This window comes from Petaurus breviceps, unplaced genomic scaffold (genome assembly GCF_028583685.1).
Source record: "Petaurus breviceps papuanus isolate PSGF00001 unplaced genomic scaffold, PetGlider_PUasm1.0 91133, whole genome shotgun sequence".
Lineage (NCBI taxonomy): Eukaryota > Metazoa > Chordata > Mammalia > Diprotodontia > Petauridae > Petaurus > Petaurus breviceps.
In genome coordinates this window covers 100906505-100933448 of record NW_027187419.1, presented here as the reverse complement: position 1 = coordinate 100933448, position 26944 = coordinate 100906505, and the positions used below count along the sequence as shown (strand labels likewise).

At 39.6% G+C, this 26944-nt stretch overlaps 1 protein-coding gene, 1 long non-coding RNA gene and 1 pseudogene across 9 annotated transcripts in view; 2 read left to right on the top strand and 1 right to left on the bottom strand.

Moving 5' to 3' along the window:
• METAP1D (methionyl aminopeptidase type 1D, mitochondrial) overlaps nucleotides 1–26189 on the bottom strand; it is a 101895-nt gene extending 75706 nt beyond the window's left edge. For 3 of the 6 annotated variants that reach the window (XM_069079947.1, XM_069079948.1, XM_069079951.1), the window contains exon 1: nucleotides 26049–26139. Coding sequence is in view for 1 of the 6 variants with exons in the window: in XM_069079950.1 (XP_068936051.1) it covers nucleotides 26049–26088 (40 nt within the window). In the remaining 5 variants the exon portion in view is untranslated. Of the gene's footprint in view, nucleotides 1–26048 lie in introns of all 6 variants that reach the window. The other 3 variants (XM_069079950.1, XM_069079953.1, XM_069079952.1) reach the window with 3 other exon arrangements.
• LOC138155383 (MSL complex subunit 3 pseudogene) lies at nucleotides 10721–12211 on the top strand (annotated as a pseudogene).
• A 9-nt stretch (nucleotides 26190–26198) lies between the features above and the next one.
• The window catches only part of LOC138154961 (uncharacterized), an 84083-nt gene continuing 83337 nt past the window's right edge, over nucleotides 26199–26944 (top strand). The window contains exon 1 of one of the 3 annotated variants that reach the window (XR_011166717.1): nucleotides 26199–26432. This is a non-coding gene — a long non-coding RNA (uncharacterized lncRNA). The remainder of the gene's footprint in view (nucleotides 26433–26944) is intronic. The other 2 variants (XR_011166718.1, XR_011166719.1) reach the window with 2 other exon arrangements.

The window sequence follows — 26944 nt, the reverse complement described above, 5'->3', positions numbered from 1 at the left end:
AAATAAAGCCCAATATTAAGCAATATACCCAGATCTGTGAAATCCAAGTCTGAGCCAAGCACCCAAAGAAAAACACCAATAATCCTCCAGTCAATCAATAAATCCCAACCACACTGTGTGGCAATTACCCCTCGCTCAGAGTAAGGACCACAATATGGTATTGGTAGACAGCTTCACAAAGATAGTCTTCTCTTGATCACTCTCCCTTCCAACCCCAGCTTCTGTTTATGGAGGTTGCCTGGTTTTTCCCTTTGGAAAATATTTTACTTGACCACATCACTGTAGATTTTGGACTTCAGCCTGTCTTCTATTTTTAGACCACTGTCTTCATCACCCCAAATGTCAAAATAAAATCTTGGGTACCTAACTTCTGGACAGACAGAATAGACTAATCAGATATTTTGGTGATCTCTAAAGTGGGAGTTATGGCCCCTAAGCAGTGTGAAGACAATTAAGAGGGGTATTAAGAAGAAAATGTGGCTCTATTGCCTTGCCCATTCCCAAAACTGTCAGTTTCTGGTGGAGATTCCAGTTTATACATCTAGTTGGCTTCTGAAGGAGTTAGGTAGGCTCTCACTTCCTCTCTCCTTTGTGATCTACCTCCAAAGGCTGGGCATCAGTGTTAGCAGAGAGAAATATAGACTGTAAGGAGGAAGTGATAGAGGCAGAGGGAATAGCAAAGAAGAAAAATATGGCACATATGATCAGTCAGGCAGTTCCTGGAAACAGCAAGGCCAGGTCCAAACACCAGGTCCAATGGTCTGGTATAATGTGACAATCAATCAGCAAGAATTTAATCTATTATTTGCCACAGGTCAGCTAGGTGGCCCAGTGGGTAGACTACCAGGCCTGGAGTCTGGAAGATCTGAGTTCAAATTTGGCCTCTGATACTTAGTAGCTGTGTGATCCTGGGCAAGTCTTATCATTCTGGTTAAATGTGCCAGCTAAATTAGTAGTGTTCACCCTTAGTCACTTTAGATATCCCACAGATAAAATCAAAGAAGATGGGGAAAAAAGGCAAGATGCAAATGAGATGCCAGCTCTTATAGCCCAACTCTGGTGTGATCTCTGACTCTGCTAGCCACCCACTGCCCATTAGTAAAGGTAAATTCAACGAGATGCCCTTTGGAGATCTTTAGACAATTCCCTCCATCCTTCCCTGCCCCCAAGATCAGATTAGACAATTTGGATGAAGCACTAGATCTACAGCTAAATTTAAATACTCCAATGAAAAAGGAAGACAACAGTCTAACAGCTCAGACATCTCAGGACCCCAAATCCAAGAAGGAAGAAGGTGGCCCAAGAGAAAAATGTTTCTACAAAACTCTGTGACTGAAGAAAAGAGTTTGAAATTTGAGCAACCACCAATTACATCCCAAAAATGTTACAGAGGAAGAAACTGAAGATTGTATAGACAACACAGTCTCCTAAACAGAAAGAAAAGGTGCCTAAAGAACTGTGGTCACCTTGTTACTTATGGGTGGATTAAAGGGTAGACACAGAACAAGGTAATAGACTGGGAAGAGCTATTTATAATCACACCCCAAATCAGTTTTCCAGAATGGTTACTACAGCATGCCTACTTCTATATTGCAGGCACAGCTGACATAATAAAGTAATAAGGTTCATTCTAATCAATTATTCTTTGCAGTCTAGAATTCTAATAACCTGACTTCCCTAAGTAAGTGGAATGTTATCCCACACACCCTGGGCCCTACCTGCCAATAGTAAGATCCAGATTCTACCCAGCCTACAGTGTTTGTTTACAACAAATCAGGTGCTGCTTATTAACAGGATATGCCAAGGGAAAGATATGATTGGTACCTGTACACATTTGAGAAGAATAAATTTCAAATCCTAGTTAAAAAAAAAACAACCTTAGTTTAAAAGAACAAAAGAGAAATTAAGCTTTACTAATATCTGACACTGATGCCCTCATTTCCTCTGTATGTCAGACATTCACGTGTCACATAAGGGATGTAAGGCATCCTGAAAGAAGAGTGGATGTTCCATAATATGGGGGCATGACAGTGGTAACCTCATTTCTTCATCTGCATATTGGGACACACTGCTTTACCTCAAAGTGTAAACCAAGATTTAAAAAAAACAATAAAGCACATTCTATCATATTACTCTTGCTAAAAACACTGTTTTTGTTAATAATCACTGATAATATTTTTAGTGAGAGCAAAAAGGTTTAATGGATTGTTAAAACAGCAAAATTATTTTAAGATATTATTCATTTCATATTTATATCACCTTTTAAAATGTCTATTTTATGATGTATATATAATGTTAGTACTGTAGCACATGTATATAATTTATGAACAAATATTTTATATAACATGTTCAACAATCATTTTACTGATAGTGATAATCAAAAAAGTTTAGAGACTTCTGAGATATTAGAACAATATTTCTCAGTTATTTTTTCTCATCAGTAAGAAAACTAGCTGTCCTTTCTGTCTATTGCCTAGTTTTGCTTTAACTATTACACTATAATTATACTCATATAGAACAAGTTTTCTTTTAAAAAATTTAATTTTTTTATGGACAAAAATCCATTTTACCAGGGCAGCTAGGTGGCGCACTGAGTAGAGCACCGGCCCTAGAATCAGGAGGTCCTGAGTTCAAATCCAGACCCAGACACTTAACACAAAAACCCGCTGTGTGACCTTGGGCAAGTCACTTAACCCCAACTGCCCTCCAAAAAGCAAAAAAAAAAAAAAAAAAAGATCCATTTTACCTCCCTTATATCTCTCCCTTTGCACTGGAAAAGAAAAAGAAAATCTTTTTTTTTTTTTTAAATAAGCACAGTTGAGCTAAACAGATTCCCTCATTAGTCCCATCTTATTTGAATTATGAGCTCAGACATCATCATTTCCCCATACTCACCTACCACACCACAATGGCTAAATTCATGTTCCAAGCTCCTGGACTTTCATTTAGAGGTACGAGATTCCCAACTGCATAGAGGAGTAATAAGAATGCAGGTATGCAGACTGAAGTGGTAGCCTGCCTGGTACCCCGGAACCTCTATAAAGCTGACCTACAAGCACAATTTGTAATACACGCCACCAAACCTACCCCTGCCCTCCCCAAAAAAACAAACAAAAACCTTTACCAGTAGCCCAGGGAATACTCATGGGAGAGGAGATGGTGGCTGTTAGGAGGCAGTACAGATTTTAAAGCCCACAAGTAACAGAACATGTTGACAAAGGCTAACACTGAACCAGGTAAGCAAGACACATGTATGCTATGGTTACTGTATAAATTCAGTGACCTAAACTGTTTGCTTTCCTGCCTACCAGCCTGGATCTTTGTTGCAGCTGAGTTGATTGCTCACTTCATATTTCCTTGTTTATAGTGTTTGCTTTATGATTACTGTTTGGAATCCTTTTGACACTTTGGCTTATCTTGAAACAGTTGCCCACTGTGACTCTGAGCTTTGGATTATCGTGAATATACTGAACTAAGCCAGTAAATTGTTGTGGGCCTTGACAACTAATTATCTGTGCAGGTATCAGCACTATGAAATTCCCATGCACAGAATCGCAGAACTTGGAAGCCTCTGCCCAGCTGGTAAAGGGCACTGCACTCTTCCCCGGGGCAAGGAAATCTGCCAAGATGAATGCAGTCCCAACCTGGTTAAGGGGGGGGAGAAGGTAAAGACTGATTAGCCAGAATACCTGCCCTGAGAAATCTTCCCAGTGAACCTAATCTCTAATGCTTCTTAACCATTCTGAATGAAGTAGCCACCAAATGTGGCAGTTATGCAGCTCACAGTCACAGTGCCCAATTACCCAGCTGAGTCCAATTCATAGTCTCACTCCAGATAGTAAGTTTCAATGCCTTAGGAAGAGGGTCCGTGTCCCGGATTCAGCTGGGAAGACTATCTGTCCACTGATGGTCTAATGAGTCAGATTGAAAACAATGCTAGAACTGGAGCCAAGACAGATCTGGGTCTGAATTTTACTGCTGATGCTTTATACCTATGTCATCATTAGCAAGTCATTTCCCCTCTCTGAGATTTGGTTTCTCCATTTGTAAAATGAGAATAATACCATCTGGAGTACTTACCTCACTTTGTTGTGAAGGTCCCTTTTTAATAATTTTTTAATCGCTAAATCTGATGACCCACGCTCAACCCTGATCCTTCTGGACCCCTCTGAAGCATTTGCCACTTTTGATCCTCCTGGATGTTTTCTTCTCTGGGTTTTCATGACACTAATCTCTCTTGGTTCTCTTCATATCTCTCAGAACTCCTCAGTTTCCTTTGCTGGTTCATTTTCTGTATCATGCTCCCTAACTGTGGCTGTACCTCAAGATTCTGTCCTGGGACTTACTCTATTCTCTCTATACACTTTCACTTGGTGACCTCATTACTTCCCATAGGTTTAATTATCACCTTTATGCAGATGACTGCTAAATTGACATATCCAGTTCTAGTCTCTTTCCTGAGTACCAGTTATACATCTCTTGCTGCCTATTGGATATTTCAGACTGGATATCCCCGAGGCATATCAACACAGACAAAACAAAACTCATTATCCTTCTCCCCAAACTCGCTCTTCCACCTAACTCCTCTTTTTCTGCCAAAGGCACTACCATCCTTCTGATCACCCCAGCTTGCAAGTTTGGTGTTACCCTTGATTCCATCCCATACTCTCCATCACCCCACTTACTTAACCAGTGGACAAATTTTATCATTTCTAACTCCTCGGTATCTCTTGCATATTTGGCCTTCTCTCTACTAAGATGGCCATAAGGCAACAGCCTCCTAATTGGTCTCCCTGCCTCAGGTCTCTCTCTTCTCTAGTACAAACTTCACATAGCTGCCAATGTGATTTTCCTAAAGTGCAAATCTGACCATATCCCTTCTCCCCCACCCCACTCAATAAACCCTAATGTCTTACTATTGCCTCTAGAATGAAATATAAGCTTCTCTTCCTTCTGTACCCACTATACTCCTCTTTTTCATTCCTTAAATTTTTTTTACGTTATTCTTTAAATTCACCACATACCCTACCATCTTTCTATGTGTATTCCTTCTAGCTGTACTATTAGTGATATAATTTTTAAGAATTCAAGTATCATCTTCCTGTGTAGGGATGTAAATAGCATTTAAAGCTCTTTAGAACAGGGTCTCAATCTACCTTTCCAACTTTGTCAGACATTATCTCCTTCCCATACTCAACAGTTCAGGGAAGATTGCAGCCTTCTTTGTGCTCCTCATACACAGTACTAGGCTGAAGAGTTTGAACTCTATCCTAGAAGCCCTAGGGAGTTACTGAACATGTCTGAGAAAAGGGGATGACAAGATGAAAATTCCAATCTTCGTTTTAGGAATATCAATTTGTCAGCAGTATGGGAGAGAATGGAAGCAGATAAACTACTTAGAAAGTTATTATAGTAGTACAGGCAATAGGTAATAAAGACCTGGCCTAGGGTAGAGGCTATGAGTGGAAAAAAGAGGAAAGAAACAAAAGCTATTGTTGAGGTAAAACTGATGGTACTTGGAAACTGATTTGATATGGGAATTGAGAGAGAAAGAGGAGTCAAGGATGACGCCAAGAATACGAACCTACATGAGTGGAATTTTGGAGATCTGCCATTAACAGAAATGAGGGAAAAAAATGTGCAAAAACCTTTTAATTCAATGTAATCGAAATTAACCTTTTTTTTTTTTTAAGCAATTGGGGTTAAGTAACTTGCTCAAAGTTACACGGCCAGTTATTTCTGGGCATGGTGCTAAGTATCTGAGCCCAGATTTGATCCCCAGGTCATCCTGACACTGGATCTGGTGCTCTTACTCGCTGAGCCACCTGGCCGCCCCTAAGCAATTGGGGTTAAAGTAACTTGCTCAAGGTTACATGGCCAGGTGTTTCTGGGTGGGTGCTAAGTGGCTGAGCCTGGATTCGATCCCCAGGTTGTCCCGACACTGGAGCTGGTGCTCTTACTCACTGCGCTACCTGGCTACCTGAAATTAACCTTTTTATACCTCACACTGTTCTCTATTTCTTGTTTATTAATAAACTGTTCACCTATCCATAAGTCTGATAGGAAATATAGGAAAATATGGAAAGTGGAGAAGTTTTTTTGGGAAAATATGGTGAGTTTTGCTTTGGACATATTGAGTTTGAGATGCCTGGGGTAGAAATGCCCAATAGGCACTTGGGTGGACTGGAGCTCAGTAGAGAGCTTGGGACTAGATTTGGAAATCACTGGCACAGAGAAAATAATTGAACTCAAGGGAGCTGATGAGACCAAGGGAAGGTATATATAGGAAAGTCAGATAAAGAAATTGGACCAAATCTCATCAATCTAGTTCTCCCACTTAAGACATTTGTTCACACTGAACCTTTTCCACATCTAATGTTCTTCTTAAAGTTCATCAACCTAAATGTAATGTAATATTCTAAATTCAAATATATCACAAATATCTGAAAACTATTTTTAAAGTTGCTAATATAACTTTTCAAAACTGAGGACAACTTACTTCAAAATGTTTTTAATAATATTTTATTTTTCCCCCACTTACATGTCAAAAAAATTTCAGCACTCTTTTTTACAAGATTTTGAGTGTTCTCTCTCCCCTCCCTTCTTCTGAAAATGGTAGGCAGTTTGATATAGTTTATACATGTCCTATCATGCTCATCACCCACCTTTCCATCTTCCACTCTACTGTAATAAGTCTTTCACCCTTCAAGTGAAATAATTTACCCCATTCTACCTCTCCCTTCCTTCTGTACACACTCTACTCCTCTTTCTCATTCTTTAAATTTTTTTTTACTTTGTTCTTCAAATTCATCACATACTCTACCATCTGTCTATGTATCATCTTCCTGTGTAGGGATGTAAATAGTTTAGTATTGTTGAATTCCTTATTATTTATTTCCCCTTTTTTTACTTGTTTATGTTTCTTTTGGGTCTTGATATTGGAGGTCAAATTTGTGGTTTAGTTCTGGTCTTTTTATGAAAGCTTGAAATCCCTAACAAACTAAAGATTCTTTTTGTTTTCTTGGTTCTAGTTCCAATGTCACAAAATGGAGAGGGGAGGTGATATTACTGTGCTAACTTGACCCAATAGAAATGTGTGCTTCTCTAATCCCAAGTCTTGTTCCTTTGGGATAATTTTCCCCCTATCCATTGTTGATTCTTTAGCACTTAAAAGTTGTTCTTAATCTTTTCTACTTTCCTTAAGTTTCCAATCTTTTTCTTATTGCAAACTTCACAATTGTCAACAAACACAAACAATTGGTATTTTCCTCCAATTCTGGGGTTCTACTTCATACCCATCAAGTTGAAAAAAAAAAGAGGAAAATAGCAATTGTTGGATGAATGTGGGAGGAAAGGCAACCTAACAAACTGCTAGGAGAACTGTGAATTGATTCAACCATTCTGGAAAACAATTCAAAACGAACTATAACCTCCCTCCACATTAAAAAAAAAAAACCAACCCTACCACTAAACTATACATAATCTTTAATTCAGTGATGATACCATTTCTAGGCAATATTCCAAAGGAAGTCAATATTAGAGGGCAATTACCCATATGTACAACAGTATTTATAGGGATACTTTTTGTTTTGGCAACTGCTTCTTAGAAAAAAGTTACTCATCAAGTGGGGAGTGACTAAACAAAGTGTAGCATATGAATATAATAGAATATTGTGCTGTGGGAAATTATGAATATGAAAGATTCAGAGAAATGTGGGAAGGCTTGTATGAACTGATGTAGAGTGAAATGAACAGAAACAGAACAATTTACACGATGCATTCAGTTCAAATATCAGTTCTTGCTATCTGTGTGACCATGGCAAGTAACATCATGTCTTTGGGCCTCAGTTTCCTCAAATGTAAAATGAGAGCTCTGAACCAGAGGGCACAGTGAGATAGAAGGATAACTCTGAACCTCTCTGGGTATCAGTTTCTTCATCTATAAAATGAGGGGCTTAGACTAGATGATCTCTGAGCTCCTTTCCAGTTCTAAATCTATGATCTTATAGTGGCCTGTTTTGAAAAGACCAGAGAAAGTGTTCTATGAATGTACAAAAATTAATTTTGCATTTTATTTTTGTATAAGAGATAAATACTGCTAAGAAAGCATTAAATAGTATAATAATTTAGTAACTTTTTTGGTGGGGCAGGTCACATTCATATGGAAGCCACTTGACACCTTCTGAAGCATGCTAGTCCCAGTCACATTTCTGCCTCCCACACAGCCTTCCCTCTCCTATAAACACTCACACATTCCCTCATGCTCTCATTTATATACTCATTCACATAACCCCTCACTCAGATCCCTCTTATATCCTTACCTTCTCTTGCACCTCTTCCTCAACTCATACCCCTCACCCATATACTCTCACCCTCTCCCACATATTCTCAGTCCCTCAACCTCTCAACTTGACAATAGACCCTAATGCTGATCTGCTCCCAGTTTGGTAAACTGTATGTATGAAGAAGGTACCAATCTGATGCTACCACCAGATTAGGGGTCTGAGATACAATTGGAATGGTGGGGAGGGGCTGTTGTGTTCAGAGTAACAGCAGCCAGTGAACAAGATCAACCTCGTATAATAGAAAATAGGGCAGCCTGGAGGAAAAGAGGCCTGGAGATAGTATTCATTTGCTAGCTGGATAGCACTGAGCTGGCCAATCAATTAAGAAGTATTCAAGATCTGTAAATGACCTACAATTTTTTCAAATTAATCTAAACCTTCACACTGTTTGAGGATTGTGCTTTTGGGGTAAGAAAATAATTTTTACTGATTATATCCATAGGAGGAGTCACATAAAATCTCAGGAAAAATCAGATGAAAAAGTCCTAAAATTACCACTGAACATTAATTTTCTTACCTTATATAGATTTAGGGACAAGGTAGGAATTTATTAAGCATTTAGTGACTTAATATACTCCTCTCAGTAAGAGTTTTTCCTGAAGAAGAATCTTGGTTAATTTGCATGCAGGAAGTCATCAGCATTTAAACTTAAACAATGCCAATCTTATTAAATCTTCCATGGCTCCCCACTGACCATAGAAATTAATAGTATCCTAATGATCATGGACAAAAACAGTGCTAGAAAACAAATCTGACACTTAAAGTAAATAGTTATTTTAAAAGCATGTAGAATATCCAAATAAATTTAATTACTCTTAAAAAGATAATCAACATAGCCATCTTCTACAGAGTGGTTATAGACCTCTGAAAAATCTCCTTGAAAGCTGTGATTTTTCCATAAAAATACATTAATTCTATTCTCTCACTCCATTCTGCTGACATGGATAGTATCACGGGAAAGCCACTGACATGAAGACATTCAACATCTAGGTTTTTTGATTAAGGTAATTGATAATCTTCAACAAGCTCACAACTGGCAATCATATCGATAGCTGTCTGTTTGTCCCATCCCCCATTTAGCCATCACATAAAAATCTCATTACCTCCCACCGGAGAACATCACCTACTTCCCTCACATCACAATCCCACAATACTCGTTCTCCCTGCTGTGTCCCTCACTTACCTTTCTGATTGCAGAATTCTAGCACTCAGCAATGCACTGAGCTGCTCCTACTCATAAAGCAGTAAAGTGGGGGCGAAATAAAAGCAAGAACAGGGACAACAATCTTTGGAATTGATATTAATCAATTCCATAGAGCAGCCAGTTTTCAAGCAGTCAGCTGAGGAAGCCTCATGGGTGTTCTTTCCATTCCTATATTACTTTTATCTGATGTTATAGGGATAGTTTGTGACATGCCAAACTCGAAGCAATCATAACACTGAATAGAAAAGAGAGCTAGGAGGTGAAATACAGACACACTCTGTAAGAGGACTGCAAGGCACCTCAGAAGTAGTTGTCCTTAGATACTATTTGTTAATTAACTAGTAAACTTTCTCTTATCCTGCTAGCCACTTAACTTGATGATAGTTTAACATTTTATTTTTTAATTTTAATTTATTTTGCTTTTTGGAGGGCAATTGGGGTTAAGTGACTTGCCCAAGCTCACATGGCTAGTTTTTGTGTTAAATGTCTGAGGCTGGATTTGAACTTGGGTCCTCCTGACTCCAGGGCCGGTGCTCTATTCACTGTGCCACCTAGCCGCCCCTAGTTTAACATTTTAAACATCAGTGTTATTACAATTTTCCCAACTCTGAAAATAACTGAAGCTCTTCGGGAAGAAAAATTCTAGAAAAACTCTTCTCTTCTGACTCTGACAAAAGTACCCTCTTCCTCTCTAAGATTAATCTCTACACTTGAGCTTTCTAGCCAATATCCTTCCACCACCTCCTCGACTTTCTCTAGCATTCTCATCCTATTTCTCACCCCTGGCTCCTTTCTCTTTCCCTTCAAACACAAACAGGTCTCCTTACCTCAAATAAAGTTTCACTTGATTCTGCTCGCCACATTAACTACTCTCTTATTTCTCTTCTTTTCATAGCCAAACTTCTTGATTAAATGGTATATATATCACTATACAGTGATTCCATTGTATAGCTTAGGGTCTCCAGGGACTGCAAAACCTTTTCAGAGGGTCCACTAGAATTAAAACTGCTTTAATAATAATACTAGAATTTTTATTTCCAATGTGGTAAATATCAATAATTATAATCTACATAAGCAAAAGTTCTTTGGGGGATCTTCAATAATTTCAAAAATGAAAAGAGGGGTATGAAGAAATCCAAGAGAAGAATGAGCTGCCCAAGGAGTTGACTGTTGATGTTATAGTTGGGAAAGATGAGAAGGGCAGAAATATCCCAGAATATCTGATCCATTTTAATGGTTGGAACAGAAGCTGGGATAGACAGGCAGCCAAAGATCATGTTCTTCATGACACAGATGAAAATCATAGATTACAACGTAAATTGGCAAGAAAAGCTGTAGCTCGCATGAGAAGAAAAGGAAGGAAGAAGAGATACTGCAGGTTGCCTGGTGTTGACTCTGTGTTAAAAAGTCTTCCTGCCGAGGAAAAAGATGAAAATGATGAAAACTCCATAAGTAGCTCTTCTGATGATAGTAGTGAAGAAACAGATGAGGAAGTAAGGAGTGAAGAAAGCAACATTGAAGAAAAAACAGAAATGAAAGAACAGGAGTTTCATACAAAAAGGGACATGGAAGAAAGAACAATAAGTATAGAAATACCTGAATTTTGGAAGAAGATTGCTACTATATTAACAGGAGAAAAAGTCTTGTAAAACTTCCATGCTAAACTAACATAATAACCATCCTGGAATCATGTATGAAACATTTTGTCATCAATGCAGCTTTCTCAGCCAATGAAAGATCTCGTCACCACCAAACCACTCCACATGTGAACATGAATGTGCATTACATCCCACCAGAAAAAAATGTTGAGCTTTGTAAGGAAATGGTTGATGGATTAAGGATAACTTTTGATTTCACACTGCCATTGATTTTGCTTTATCCATATGAACAAACTCAATATAAAAAGGTGACTTCATCAAAATTTTTTCTTCCAATCAAGGAAAGTGCAACAAATACAAATAGGAATTAGGAGGAACTGTCACCAAGTCCACCCTTGTTAAATCCACCAACTCCTCAGTCCACAGACAGTCAGCCTGCTACAAGAGAGCCAGCAACACCCAAAAGGCGAAAAGCTGATCGGGAAATGTTACAATCTCTAAGGCGTTCTACATGTCACATATCCAGCTGTGACAGGTTGTCTAAAAGTAGTGCTTCTCCACAGCCTAAACAAAGACACCTTGACACCTCTGCTACAATGCCAAAACTGTTTTTGCATTTGGAAAAGAAAACCCCAGTTCATAGTGGATCATCTTCACCTATTACTTTGACTCCTAGCAAAGAAGGGAGTACAGTGTTTGCTGGCTTTGAAGGTAGAAGAAATAATGAATTAAATGAGGTGCTCTCTTGGAAACTTATGCCCAAGAATTATCCCCAAAGTGATCAACCTCTTCCTCCTTCATATATTTCTGGGTCACAGCATTTGTTGCGAATGTTTGTAAAACTTCCAGAGATCCTTGGGAAGATGTGCTTTTCTGATAAGAACCTTAAGGCTTTATTTAGTTAAGCACTTTGAACTCTCTCCGAGGTTCTTAGCTGAATACCATGATGATTTCTTCCCTGAATCTGCTTATGTAGCTGCATGTGAGGCCTACTACAGCACCAAGAATCCCCGGGCAATTTACTAAAAACCAAAAAGAGACCAAGATAGGTGGATTCTTTGGCAGAAATGGATCACTTTTTTGTCTGAGTTGCCCAATTACTGCAGTATGAATCTCTCTAATATTTCTTATAAATATCGCTTCTAGATGACTTAAGGAACTACATCAACATCTAATGCTTAGAACAGCATATTTTTTCTTTTAAAATGGGATGAGAGCAGCTGTATTAGTTATAGAACATTTCATGAAAGTGTACATAACTTGATTCAGCAACAAAATGTGAAGTTGGGGTTTATTTTCTTGCCATGGAACTAAGTTTATTCTTATGAGGAAAAATAAATGTCCTGTGGATTTTATTTCATAATTGCTCTTAGAAGGAAAACAAATGGATGGAAAAACACATAAATCAAAGCTTTGGGTTTATATTTCTGGAAAAACATTTTCAGTTACTTGAATAAAATATTGCCTTTGTTTTTAGACCAAAAAAAAAAAAAAGAGAGAATGCAAAGAGGTCCTGAGAATAAAAAGGGTGAGCACCACTATGCCCTCTACCTCCATTTTGTTGCTCTGTCCTCCACTGTAATCTGGCTGCTGCTTCCAGAGTTCAACTGAAATTATTCTCTTTAAAGTCACAAATTATTTTCTAATGGGCAAATCCACTGACCTTTTCCAATCCTCATTCTCCTTTACTTCTCTGAAGTATTTAACATGATACTGATCATTCCTTTCCTTGACATTTTTCTCCCCTGGATCCCAAGATGTTTTCTCATCCCAATCCTCCTACTTTTCCTATTCCTTTTTCTTTTGTCTCCTTCATCGGCTCCTTCTCCTCTCTAAATGCGAGTGTTCACTATTCAATCCATTGTTCCTGTTCATAGTTGAGTTCAAATACAAGTCCCACTTTAATGATCAGGTCTATATAAATGTAATTAGCAATCCTAGTACTGGAGAAGAGCTGTCTGATTAGGTTACTAGTGTGAGATTTTGCATGTGCTGTTATCAGATGCTGTTGATGTGTCAAGTGGTTTTGCTCAACTATTTTTCTTTGTTACAAGAAATAACACATTTGGGGTGGAGCCAAGATGGTAAAGTAAAAGCACAAACTTGGCATGAGCTTCCACTCCAATCACTTCTAATACATGTAAAAAAAATGACTCTAAACAAATTTTAAAGCTACAGAACCTACAAAGTGAGAGAGAGAAACACATCTCCCACTGAAGGCAGCCTGGCAGGCTGACAGGATGGGTGTATCGCATTGAGCTGGGAGCCCAGGGCAGTCCCATGTGAGCTGAGAGGTTCTGGCCCTGCTGGGGTGGCCCAAACCAGGGGAGGCTGGAGCAGACTTCAGGAGAGTGAATCACCAGCAGCTGTGGTGGTTTCCAGACTTCTCAACCCATAAACACCAAAGACAAAGAAAAAGGTTAGTGGGCAACTCTGTTGGAACAAGGAAGGGGATGGAAGAGTGCAGGTGCAGGTTCAGCCCCTGTCCCCAGGGCCAGAAATGATGGTGCTGCAGACTCTGCAGCTGCTGCTGTGCAGCTGCTTCCAGAGTTCCTAGCCTGTAGTTCATAGGGGGACCAAGCAACCATTCAGACAGTAATCACTCTTGCTTTATTTAACCTGCTTATATGTGGATCTCGGTCTTGGGTAATGGTCGTGGGGTGTGTGGCCAGTGTGCCAGAGCTTGTGGTGGCTGTACAGAGGGTGCCCTACTAATAGTTCTGGCAGCTGCAAAAACCCCAGTGATTTGAGACAAAGTCCTCTCCATTCTGGAAGCAGAGTTCTATCATGGCAAAGAGGTCAAAAGTCAAGTAATTGACTGGCAAGATGAGCAAGCAGAGGAAACGCAATCAAACCACAGATTCCTTTTTTGGGGACAAAAAGGATCAAATCATGGAATGGGAGGAAGACAACAAAGTCAGAACATTAAAAGCTTCCAAGAAAAATATGAACTGATTACAGGTCATGGAGGAACTCAAGAAGGATTTTGAAAATCAAGTAAGAGAAGTGGAGGAAAAATTGGGGAAAGAAATGAAAATGATGCAAGAAAATCATGAAAAGCAAGTGAACAGCCTTTTAAAGAAGACCAAAAAAATACTGAAGAAAATAACACCTTAAAAAATAGACTAGCTCAAATGGCAAAAGAAGTCCAAAAAGCCAATGAGTAGAAAAATGCCTTAAAAAGCCAAATTTTCTAGATGGAAAAGGAATTTCAAAAACTCACTGAAGAGAATAATTTCTTCAAAACTAGATTAGAGCAAATAGAAGCTAATGACTTTATGAGAAATCAAGCTACTATAAAACAGATCCCAACAAATGAAAAAATAGAAGACAATGAGAAATATCTCATTGGAAAAACCACTGACTGGAAAATAGATCCAGGAGAGATAATTTAAAAATTACTGGACTACCTGAAAGGAATGATAAAAAAGAAAGAGCCTAGACACCATCTTTCAAGAAATTATGAAGTAAAACTGCCATGATATTATACAACCAGAAGGCAAAATAGAAATTGAAAGAATTCACTGATCAACTCTTGAAAAAGATCCCAAAAATAAAACTCCTAGGAATATTATAGCCAAGTTCCAGAGTTCCCGGGTCAAGAAGAAAATACTGCAAGCAGGCAAGAGGAAACAATTTGAGTATTGTGAAAACACAATCAGGAAAACACAAGATCTAGCAGCTTCTACATTAAGGGATGTAAGGGCTTGGAATATGAAATTCCAGAGGTCAAAGGAGCTAGGACTAAAACCAAGAATCACCAACCAAGCAAAACTGAGTATAATGCTACAGGGGAAAATATGGTCATTCAATGAAACAGAGGATTTTCAAGCATTTTTTATTTTGCTTTTTAGAGGGGGAGGTAGGGCAATTGGGGTTAAGTGACTTGCCCAAGGTCTCACACCTAGTTTTTGTGTTAAGTGTCTGAGGCCAGATTTGAACTCAGGTCCTCCTGAGCATCAGGAATAGAGCATCAGGGCCGATGCTCTATTTACTGTGCCACCTAGCTGCCCCATTTTCAAGCATTCTTTTTTTTAAAGCAATCAGGGTTAAGTAACTTGCTCAAGTTTACACGGCCAGTTATTTCTGGGTGTGGTGCTGAGTATCCGAGCCTAGGATTCAATCTCCAGGTCATCCCAACACTGGAGCTGGTGCTCTTCCTTGCTGTGCTACCTGGCCGCCCCATTTTCAAGCATTCTTGATGAAAAAACTAGAACTGAACAGAAAATTTGACTTGACAAGAAGCAAGAGAAGCACGAGAAGGTAAACAGGAAAAAGAAATCATAAGGAACTTATTAAAGTTGAACTATTTACATGGAAAATTGATATTTGTAACTCATAAGACTTTTCTCAGTATGAGGATAGTTGAAGGGAATATATATGTATATACACATATATGTATGTATAGGAGGGTTTACATGTGTATAAATATATATGTGTGTGCATATGTATGTACATGTATACATAGACAGAGGGCACAGAATGAGTAGAATATGAAGGGATGATATCTAAAAAATAAAATTAAGGGGTTAGAGAAGAATTTATTGGGATAAGGAGAAAGGGAGAGATAGAGTGGGCAAATTTTCTCATATAAAAGAGGCAAGAGAAAACTGTTACAATGGAGGGGAAGAGCAGGAAGGTGAAAGGGAATGGGACAACCTTATTCTCATTGAATTTGGCTTAAGGAGGGAATAACATACACACTCAATTGGGTATCTTACCCCACAGGAAAATAGGGGGGAAGGGGATAAGAGGGGCGATGACAGAAGGGAGGGTCGATTGGGGGAGAGGGTAGATAGAAGCAAACACCAATCAATCAATCCAGCATATTGCTCATAGTTTCTGTCCATTCTGAAGCAAAAATATTGCATGGTTGCCTTTTCCTACAAATCCAGGATAGGCAGTCTAAGAATATCATCATGGGACCCTCAAAAAGTTTTCTCTATGGGGTAGCTAGGTGGCACAGTGAAAACAGCGCCGGCCCTGGAGTCAGGAGGACCTGAGTTCAAATCCAGCCTCAGACACTTAACACTTACTAGCCATGTGACCTTGGGTAAGTCGCTTAACCCCAATTGCCCTGCCCTCCCCCCTCCAAAAAGAAAAAAAGTTTTCTCTAGCCTCCCTTATACCTATCCCACCTCCCAAAAGAACACACACACACACACACACAGTATTAGGACAGGTTTTTAGAAGTTATACTTTACCCAATTTTATAAGCCATTATTACATCTGCTTATTGGTGGATATTCATACATAGTCTCAAAGCATTCCCTTCAGAAAGACAAGGTGGGTTCCTGGTCCAAGAATGGTACACACTTTCCTCCTAATTACAGCATTAAGATTGACTGAAATTATAGTCCTGGTCCCTGGATCAGTAAAGTCTGCTGAAGTCCCAAACTAACTGGGTAAATTCTTTCCATTGGTTCAAATAATTAAGAGCTGCCTATGTGACAATTACTGAAGTACTTTTTTTGTCCCAGGATCATAAATAAGTATCACACGTTCAATTACATGACAGATCACAGATCAAAGTGGTGATTAGTAACATTTGTCTATTTGGTTAAATTAGCTGCCCCTCCCCCCCCTTTTCTGCTGAGAACAAGAAGGGGTAGAGTTCACATGGCACCATTCATTCTATGATTCTCTACTGTGCTTTATTATGTTCCCAGGCTGTCCCTGGCATCTGGTGGCAACTGATGCTAGACAAGGTAGATAAACATTTTTGCACATTTCTCAATCGAAGGTTTTAATGTTATTTGGGTATGTGATACTTTGTAGCAAAGCAACAAATAAAGTTTTCTCAACACCATACTTGAAGTTTTGTTGTGTGTGTGTTTTTTAACTAGAGTTTATTTAGTAAAAATGCAAGGAAAAATATCTTGCATGAAACTCCTAGGTTAAATATCAAACTTCATCTTCTCACTTTCCTCTCTTCTCTGTCTCTCACTCTCTCTCTGCTTTATTTCTAAAGTAAATAATTTCTTCTATTTTTCCTTTTCACTTATACAATCCTTTTTCACTTCACATTCAGTTGCAAGATTCCAAGTTTAAGCTCCAGAATCAGTGGTCAGGACTTGAAAATCACACGGTGATTTTCATGATTAGGTTCACTATATGGATCTTTAGTATCTTCATTGAAAATTAGGCATTGCTTATTTTCTGAAAATAATCAACACTCTCTAAAAATAATCATTTTATTTTAGGTGACAAATACTACTCAAATAGGCAAAAATTATGTTCCAAATACAAGGTCTGGAAATCCTACTGCATTTAGAATTGAGTGTCTTTCTATAATGCTGATGCCTATTAGTGTTAGCCCCAAATTGCTAAAAGCTCTGAAGGACATGCATTCCTTTCTCACCCTACAATCTTCCACTCCAACATTAAGTACCAATAAGAATTTCCTAAATTCATCTCAGAAAATGCCACTTCTATCTACAACCATTTCATTCCCATCACTCATCCTATATGCCTTCCCTCTCTCTCCACATTCTTTTAGCAAATGAAGGATAAGGAACAAACCTATGAAAAATAGAACTACCCAAGAAACATACTACACAAGAAAAAACTGCCTTAAGTTTAGAACAAATCCTCAAAGGGAAGATCTGCTTTAGCCTTACCCTTTTCCAACCTTTTTCAACCCTTGTTGTCTTCTCTACCCTTGAAGATATTATTAAATGTTGAATCATCAGAAAAATCAGCATCCCAGGATGCTACAGTTTATCTACCACTCAGCTATCAAAATCATCTTCCTTAAGTACAGACTTGACCATGTCACCTCCCTGGTCAATAAATCCCAGGGCTCTCTATCACTCTCAGGATAAAATACAAAATCTCGTGTTTGTCATTCAAAGCCCAGTGTCCAGTCTTCTTATACCTTACACTACCCTCCCCTTCCCCCCATGCTATTCCTCAAACAAGACACTCTACTTCCTTACTCCCTGCACTCTCTCTGGCTGTCCCTCGTGCCAGAAATGCTCTCTCCCCTCATTTCTACCTACTGGCTTCCGTTCAAGTCCAAACTAAAACCCTACCTACAGGAGGCCTTTCCTAATCCCCCTTAATTCTAGTGCCTTCTATTTATTATTTCAAATTTATTCTGTATACAGCTTGTCTATACAGAATTGTTTGCATGTTGTCTCCTCCATTAGACTATTGAGTTCCTTGAGAGCAATCTTTTGCCTTTGTTTGTATTCCCAGGACTTAGCACAGTGACTGACACACAGTAGGTGCTTAATAAATGTTTACTGACTGATTAGAAGCATCCCAAATTCAACATGTCTAAAAATGGAATTTTTTATCTTCCCCAACATTCCCCTCCCAAATTCACTCTTCCTTTGAACTTCCTTATTACTGTTTACGTCAGGAGATCACCATCCTCCTGCAACTCAGATTCACAGCCTTCTTCTCATCCTTAATTCCTCACTCTTGCTAACCCCAAATATCTGATCAGTTAACAAATCTTATTTCTACCTCCACAACATCTCTTGGATACAATGACTTCCTTCTAGTTACACAGCCACCACCTTGACTGAGACATCACCTCTCATTAGTACTATTGCAATAGCTTTCTAGTTGGTCTCCTCCCTCAAGACTCTTCCCAATCTAATCCATCCTCTGCAAAACTGCTAAAGTGATTTTCCTAAAGAACAGGTATGATTATGTTACCCTCCCCCACTTAAAAATACAAATATAAATATAAGCTTTTCTGCAGTCCTTACACCCTGCTCCCTTTGTACTGGCTGCCCCCAAGCCTAGAATGCTCTTCTCCTTCTTCACCTCCAATTCCTGGACTCCCTGGGTTCTTTCAAGTCTCAGCTCAAATACTGCCTAGTGTGAGAAACCTTTCCTGCTCCCCCCAGGTCCTAGTGAGATCCCTTCCCAGGGAATTTGATTTTCATAGATCTTGTACATTCTTACATATTTATTTGCATTACAATCTGTCTTTCCCATTATATTCCTTTAAAATTTTTATTTTATTTTTAATTTATTAAATAAAACAAGCATTTCCATAACACAGGATAGTAAAAAAAAATGGCTGCCCATGCAACTGCAAATCTACTATGTATAACTTGCTATTCCTTTTAAATATACAATAAACTTATATAAATTTTTTTTCTTCCTTTTCCCATCTCCCCCCAGATGACCACCATTAGACACAAATAGGTATATGTATATAAAATTATTCTACACACACTTCTATTTATCAGTTCTTTCTCTGGATGCAGATTGTATCTTTCTTCATATGTCCCTTATAGTTAATTTGGGTATTTAAAGTAGTCAAAATAACTTATTCACTCAAAGTCATTCTAAAACAATATTGCCATTAACTGCATACTATGTTCTCTTGGTTCTGCTCATTTCACTCTTTATTATTTTGTGCAAGTCCTTCCCTAAGATCATTGAGCTCATCCTTTCTTATGCCATCACAATCATACACTACAACTTGTTCAGCCATTCCCCACTTGAGGGGCATTCCTTTAGTTTCCAGTTTTTTGCCACCACAAAAAGAGTGGCTATACACATTTTAGAACATAGAGGTTCCTTTCTTTTTTCCCTAATAATTTTTGGAAATAGACCTAGCAGTGATATGACATTACATTCTTAAGCTCCTTGACAATTGTTTGTCCTACCATTCTTAAGCTCCTTAACAGTTCTCTGTTTGTCCTACCATCAGCTCTTAGCACAGCACCTGGCACACAAAACAGCCAGCTTTAGAAATGCCTGTTGATTGATTGATCGATTGGCTAACACTAGCCACCCTGTTACAGAAGGCACAGAAGTGTATGAGCTGTTATCAGGGACATGATTTGACTCAAAGCACATCTGAATTTGTATAACCACAGGTCATGTCAGATCTGGGTTCTATTCAATAAATGACAATGACTATGCTACATTCTTCCTACTTGGCTTTCAACAGAAGAATACATAACATATATATGACACCTTATTAAAATTGCCTCATTCTATCTGGCAATTAGAATGAACCCTTGATTCTCTCTTAGTGGAAGAGAACACCAGCACAAATAATCTAAAACAACAGGTAATTTTAGAAGCAGTGTGGTTATTAGAAAGACTGCTGGATTTGAAGTCAGAAGATCTGGGTCTGAATTTTGGTTTAGGCACTTAATAGCTATGTGACCCTGAAAAAGTCATTTATGAGCCTGTTTCCCATCAACAAATTGGGGATAATAATACCTGCACAACCTACCTTTCAGGGTTCCTGTAAGGAAAGCATTCTGGAAATTGTAAAGTGTTACATAAATGTGAATTTTTATTATTATTTTATCTGACACTGCACTGTAATTATACAATTTACCAGCAGATTTGCTTTCCTGACTATGCCTCAGTTAGCTTAATGTTAAAGTTAGTTTGAGTTCTTTGAGGACACACTGACAGGCAGAGGGGAGAATTGGCAAGTAGCATGATGCTGGTCAAGGCAAAGACAGGCTTCAACTCTACCAGAGATAATGCACTTGGGAGTCCACAGAATCATAGATCTATCCTGATTCAGAAGTCATCTAGCCCCCTCATTTTTACAGATAAGGAAATAAGGTTGCAGGAAGATTAGCTAAATTACCCACAGTTACATGGTTAGTAGCATTTTAGCTGGGATTTGAATCCATGAACCCTGACTCCACAGTACTTTCCAACACCCCACTCCCCGACTCTGACTTCTTCCCATTAATATATCTTCTATTCACCTCAATGAGATAGAATTTAGTATTCTATATAGCCCAGATAAGTTATTTCCCAACAAAGTTATCAGAGTAATTCAATTCAATGAGAATTTAGTCAATATCTGTAATGTACTAGACACCGGAAGATACAAAGACAAAAAATAGACAGCCTTTGCCCTCAAGGAGCCTACATTCTGCTAGCATCATGGGGAATCACAAACCCTATCTTGACTCCTGAGCAGTAATTTGTTTTCCTGAAGCTGTCTAGACCACCCCAAAGGCGTTATAATCAGAGCTTTTAAAAATTTAAAATAATTGTCCCCTGCAAAGAGAAGGCAGCATTTCTCTTATTTCTTTCCTACAAATGACACCATGAAGAGTTAGACATGAAACTCCTCAATAACAACCACCAAACAACCAGAGCCATATGGGAAGGTAGGTGGTGAAGTGGATAGAGCACCAGTCCTTGAGTCAGGAAGACCTGAGTTCAAATGTGACCTCAGACACTTACTAGTTGTGTGACCCTGGGCAAGTTACTTAACCCTGTTTGCTTCAGTTTCCTCACTGGTGAAATGAGCTGGAGAAGGAAATAGCAAACCACTCCAGTAACTTTGCCAAGAAAATCCCAAATGGGGTCACAATTAGTTGGACAAGACCGAAATGACTTAACAGTAGCCAGAGTGATACTGTTATCGGTATCAAAATTCTCCCTGGACCCTCTTCATCTCCAACTCAGTTTAGCATCTGAATTTCACCCCTTCCCTAAAATGTCTTATATCACGTTATCCCTTATATCACCCTAAATTATACATAAAATGCCAGTTATTATTATTCCCCTAGACTTACATAAATTGCCTACATTTTGTTTGCCCTTACATCTAGTTTTGATTTCATTCAGTCAGCAATTTCTACTTCCTTTACTACTTCCTTTGTATTTTTTTTTAAAGCAATTGGGGTTAAGTAACTTGCTCAAGGTTACAGGCCAGTTATTTCTGGGTGTGGTTTTAAGGGTCTGAGCCCGGATTTGATCCCAGGTCATCCCGACTCTGGCGCCAGTGCTCTTACTCGCTGTGCTACCTGGCCGCCCCTCTATTTTTATTTTCACAAGTTAAAAGCTGGAGAAGACATTTGAGCCCATCTAGTACAACTCTCTCCTTTTACATTTGAGGAAACTGACACCCATGGAAGGGGATTGATTTGTCCAAAATCACATAACTAATAAGCAGTTGAGCTAGACTTTGAACTCAGATCCTCTGACTCGTAACCCAACACTTTTACCACTGTTCCATGCTTCATTCTAACACTAAATTTCTGGTCTGGGTCCTGATCACCCCTGCTTGGACTATAGCATAACATTTTAATTTGTAAAGTTACACATTGCCCATACTTTGCATATACCTTATATTTGTAAAGTATATACTACTTTGAAGTATTGAAAATATCTTAAAATTTAAGATCTAATGTGATCCTCACAGCAACCCTATAAGGTAGATATATCAGGAATAATTAGTTACTTGACAGATGAAGAAACAGAGAATTGATTTTCTCACAGTGATATAATGGATTTGGAAAAAAGAACCCAGGCTTCTTCACTTCTGGTCCAGGACAATCTGGTCCAGACCCTCTCACTCATGGTCACCTTTAAGTCAACCTTCACTGCTCCTGTTCATCTCCCTTTCAAATAATTTATAAGAACGTCTAAATAACAACATAACTAAAGTTTAAAAAACCACTTTCTTTATAATAACTCTGACAGGTAGTTAGGGCAAGTCATATTGTATTCATTTTATGGAACTAGAACCTGAGTTTTTGAAAGGTTAAGTGATTTGACTGGGGTAGTGAACATCAACTAATCAATCAATAAACAAGAAGTTATTATGTGCCAGTCACTGGGGACAAAAAGACAAATGTGAAAGTCTCTGCTCCTGAGAAGTTTATACTCTAGCTGGAGATGACAATGTGAAAATATTTTGGAGTTGTTCAGTCGTATCTGGCTCTCTGTGATCCCATTTGGGGTTTTCTTGGCAACGATACTGGAGTGGCTTGTGATTTCCTTCTCCAGTTCATCTTACAGGAGGCAAACAGGGTTAAGTGACTTGCCTGGGTCACACATCTAGTTAAGTGTCTAAGGCCAGATCTGAACTCAGGAAGATGAGTCTTCCTGATTCCAGACCTGGTAACACCTATCTGTCCTATCTGCAGATGAACTAGATACAAGATTAGTTGGGGGAAGCGATTAAGGAACCAGTACCTGGGCACTTTGGAGAATGAAAAGGATCATTTAGAAAGTAGCATTTGAGTTCAGTTGTGAAGGAAAGGAAGGATTCTAAGAGGCAAAAGTCAGAGCGTAGTGCATTACAAGTATTCAGGACAGACAATGGAAAAGAAAATATTGTATGAGATACAAAAAGGCCAATTTGTCTAGACTGGAGTATATATGAAGGGAAGTAGAATAATATGGCTGGAAAGGTAAGAAGAGACCAGGTAAGGAGGAACTTTAGAAGCCAAACAGAGGAATTTTACATATGATCCTGGAACAGAAGTTTAGTGAATAGGAGGGGAATGACACATTCAGACCTCTGCTTTAGGAAAATCACTTTGGCTGGTATGTAGGGGATGTATTAGAGTGGAGAGAGGTTTGAAGCAGGGAGATCAACTGGAGGCCACTGCAAGAATGTAGGAGATCAGTGATGAGGATGTGAACTAGGGTTATGACCAAGTGGCTGAAGAGCATAGGACAGAGAGCCCATATTCAATTCTAGCTCTCCTAACTTTAAATAACTTTCCACTACCAACCTCCCACATTCTTTTTCCTAATTACTCCACTGCTCCCTCCTTCAGACTCCTGGGGATTACTTTGCAATCTGCTAAATTAGTTTAAACAGCAATTAGGTGGTACAATGGAGATAGCCATGGGCCTGGAATCAGGAAGACCTGAGTTCAAATTCGGTCTCAGACACTTACTAGCTATGTGACATTAAGCAAATCCCTTTCTGTTTGTCTAAGTTCCTCATCTGTAAAATGATCTGGAGAAGAATATGACAAACCATTCCAGTATCTTTGCTAAGAAAATATCAAATGGGGTCACAAAGCATCAGACATGACCGAACAACAAAGCAGTCTTAAAGACCCCTGGACCTTGTCATCAGCCCTACCATTGAAACCTAAGAACCACAGGGTCTTCCTGTCTGCCCTGCAGATGGTCATATTGTCTCCTCTGACTAGAATATTGAGCTCCCTGAGAGTAAGAATTGTCTCTTTTTTAATTTATATCCCCAGCACTTCAGAGGCAGTGTGGTTTGAGCTCGGCTCAAGGCCAGGAAGTCCTGATTTCAGGGTTTAAGTTCTGCTCCTGATACAGTTAGGTCTGTAACACTTTAAAAGACTATAGAAGAAGTTTACTTATCCAGGAGATATCACTGTACTAATGAAAGTACAGACCTAGTGCCGATCCCCAGAACTTGCTTGGCACAAACTTGCTTTATGCTTTTTCATTCATTCATTCTTTAAAAACCTCTAATAGTTTCTCACAGACCTTTACAGGAAATCTGCATTCCTTATTCTGAAGTCTGAAAAGGGATCCCTTCAACCAATCTCCTTCTCCAATTTACCTCTTCATTCATATATATGCTGGTGCAATATTGCCTGTCTTTTCTGCCCAGCTGTGTCCTGACTTAAAGTACCAAGTTCCCCACACTTGGAACAATGTTACTTGTCTCCAAAACCTAGGAGGCTAATAAAATTCTAACAGATGTCCCTGATTAAGAAGAATAAGGATGGGGGACAGTTAGATGGCACAGTGAATAGAGCAGCAGCCCTAGAATGAGGAGAACCTAAGTTCAAATTTGGCCTCAGATACTTAACACTTAACTAGCCATGTGACCTTGGGCAGATCACTTAACCCCAACTGCCCTACCTTCCCCCCTGCAAAACCAAAAAAAAAAAAAAAAAGGATAAGGATGTATACCTGTAACATCTTGTTCCCATGCAAACATCCTAAAATCCATTTAATAGCATTTAGAGTAGAAAATTCAACCCCCCTCAATTTATAGATGAGAAAATGAGGCACACAAAGGTGAACATACAGTTGGTAAATGAGAGAATAAGTACTAGAACCCACGATCTTTCTACTAAATCCTCTACCATCCCACCCCTCAGTAAATATACTCTGTTTTCCTATTACCTTCAGGTTCAAATATTTTAAAAATTCTGCTTGCCATTTCAAAACCCTTCATAAACTGCCTATACCCCTCTTCCCATCTTCTTACAACTTACTTCCCACCATGTACTCTGAAATTCAGTGACACCTGCTTCTTTGCTCCTCCTCTCACATGACACTCTCAACTCTGCATTTGGCCTAGCTGACCCCCCTATGCTTGGCATCTCTCTCTCCTCATTCTCCTGCTAATCCTTAATTCTACTGTCTTTCCTCTGCTGGTTATTTCCAACTTATCGCATACATATATTGTTTGTAGATGGTTTCTTCTATGTTGTCTCCCCATTACACTATGAGCTCCTTGAGAAGAGGGACTAGTTCTTGCCTCTCTTTGTCTCCCAAGTGCTTAGCAGGATTTCTGGCACATAATGGGTAGGAGAGGCAAAATTTGAACCTACATCCTCTACCTCCAAATCCAGCACTTTTCCCACTGTATGGGAAAATTCACCTTCCATTTTATGTATTTCTCTTATCTTTGAGGATGGGCATAAAAATGGTTATGAATGTTAGTATGCTGAATTGCCACAATTTAAACTACACTCTGACACCAGCAGAAATCTCTGAAGCAGCATTTCCCCAAGTCTTAGCATATAATTAAGGGGGGAAAACAAAGGAAATGTATACCGAATCTGAAGTAGTAACATTGTCAGGATGATGAGGTTGGGGGGGAGAGGGATATGGAAGAGAGAGAGGGGAATTGGGAGAGAGGGGAGGGGGGGGGGAGGAGGGAGGGGGAGAGAGAGAGAGAGAGAGAGAGAGAGAGAGAGAGAGAGAGAGAGAGAGAGAGAGAGAGAGAGAGAGAGAGAGAGAGAGAGAGCACGCAGAAGTGACCTAGCCAGGTGTGTAAATATGTCCATGTCCTGGTCAATCTGTCAACGTGTAACTTGTGCGCGTGCGCGCGCTAAGGTACAAACACATCCTGTGTGAGAGTGTGTGAATATGGTGTGTGTGCGCGCGCCTGCGTCTGTGTCCACAGAGGCGCTTCAGTCCGTACCAGGTTCTTACCTCTACCGAGGACCAGGTGGACACCTCTGGGCGCCGCCATCTTGGGGGAGGTCACGTGGTCATGAGCCCCTTTCCCCCTCCTCCTCCCTTCACTGTCCCTGCCGGCTTACCCCGACTCCTCGTGGAGCTGCTAGTGACTTGCGGGAGGGGGTGGAAAGGAACTGTAGTGGAGTGGGGCGGCGGAGCAGCGCGCGTGCGCGGGGAGTGACTGACTGCGGGAGCTCAGGACTTGAAGCACCCCAGGGCCTGGAGGAGAAGCCGACCTAGGCGACCCGCAGCGGCAGCGGCCGCAGCCACCTCCTGGGCTGCACCGCCCGCTCCTCCCACGCCGCCCCGCTCCCGACCCCGCGCCAGCTAGCGGGTGAGATGCTGGAAGACTGTCAGGTAAGGGTTGCAGAAATATTTTTGGCATCGCTTTGGTGCATGAAAATGTGAAGCCGGCAAGATTTTGGGAGAAAAAAAATTACAACCCTCATTCCTAGAATAAACAGCTTCTGTCACTTTTTTTTTCTTTTGCAAATTCTTTTCCTTGTTGAAGCTTCGGGGTCAAGTCTTTTTCAAAGTCATCATCAGCCGCTGCCCGTCGCTCTGCTTCCCTAGGGCATCCCCTGCACCACCTCGCTACTCAGCAAAGACAGGGAGGACCCGTATGGCTCATGAAAATAACCCCATGCACGGGATCATTCGTGTGCAGGGAATTTTCTGCTTTTTTCAGTGATAACGTTTCCCACAACGATTTTTGAATTCCGAGTTACTCTCTTAAATAGTAGAAGAAGCAGAGATGGGATATGGAAAGATCGTTGGATTTGGAGTCAATTTGTTACCTTATTCCTTATATACTTAATCCTTCAGGCTACTAGTTTCCTCATCTGTAGAATGGGTATAATAGCAATTCT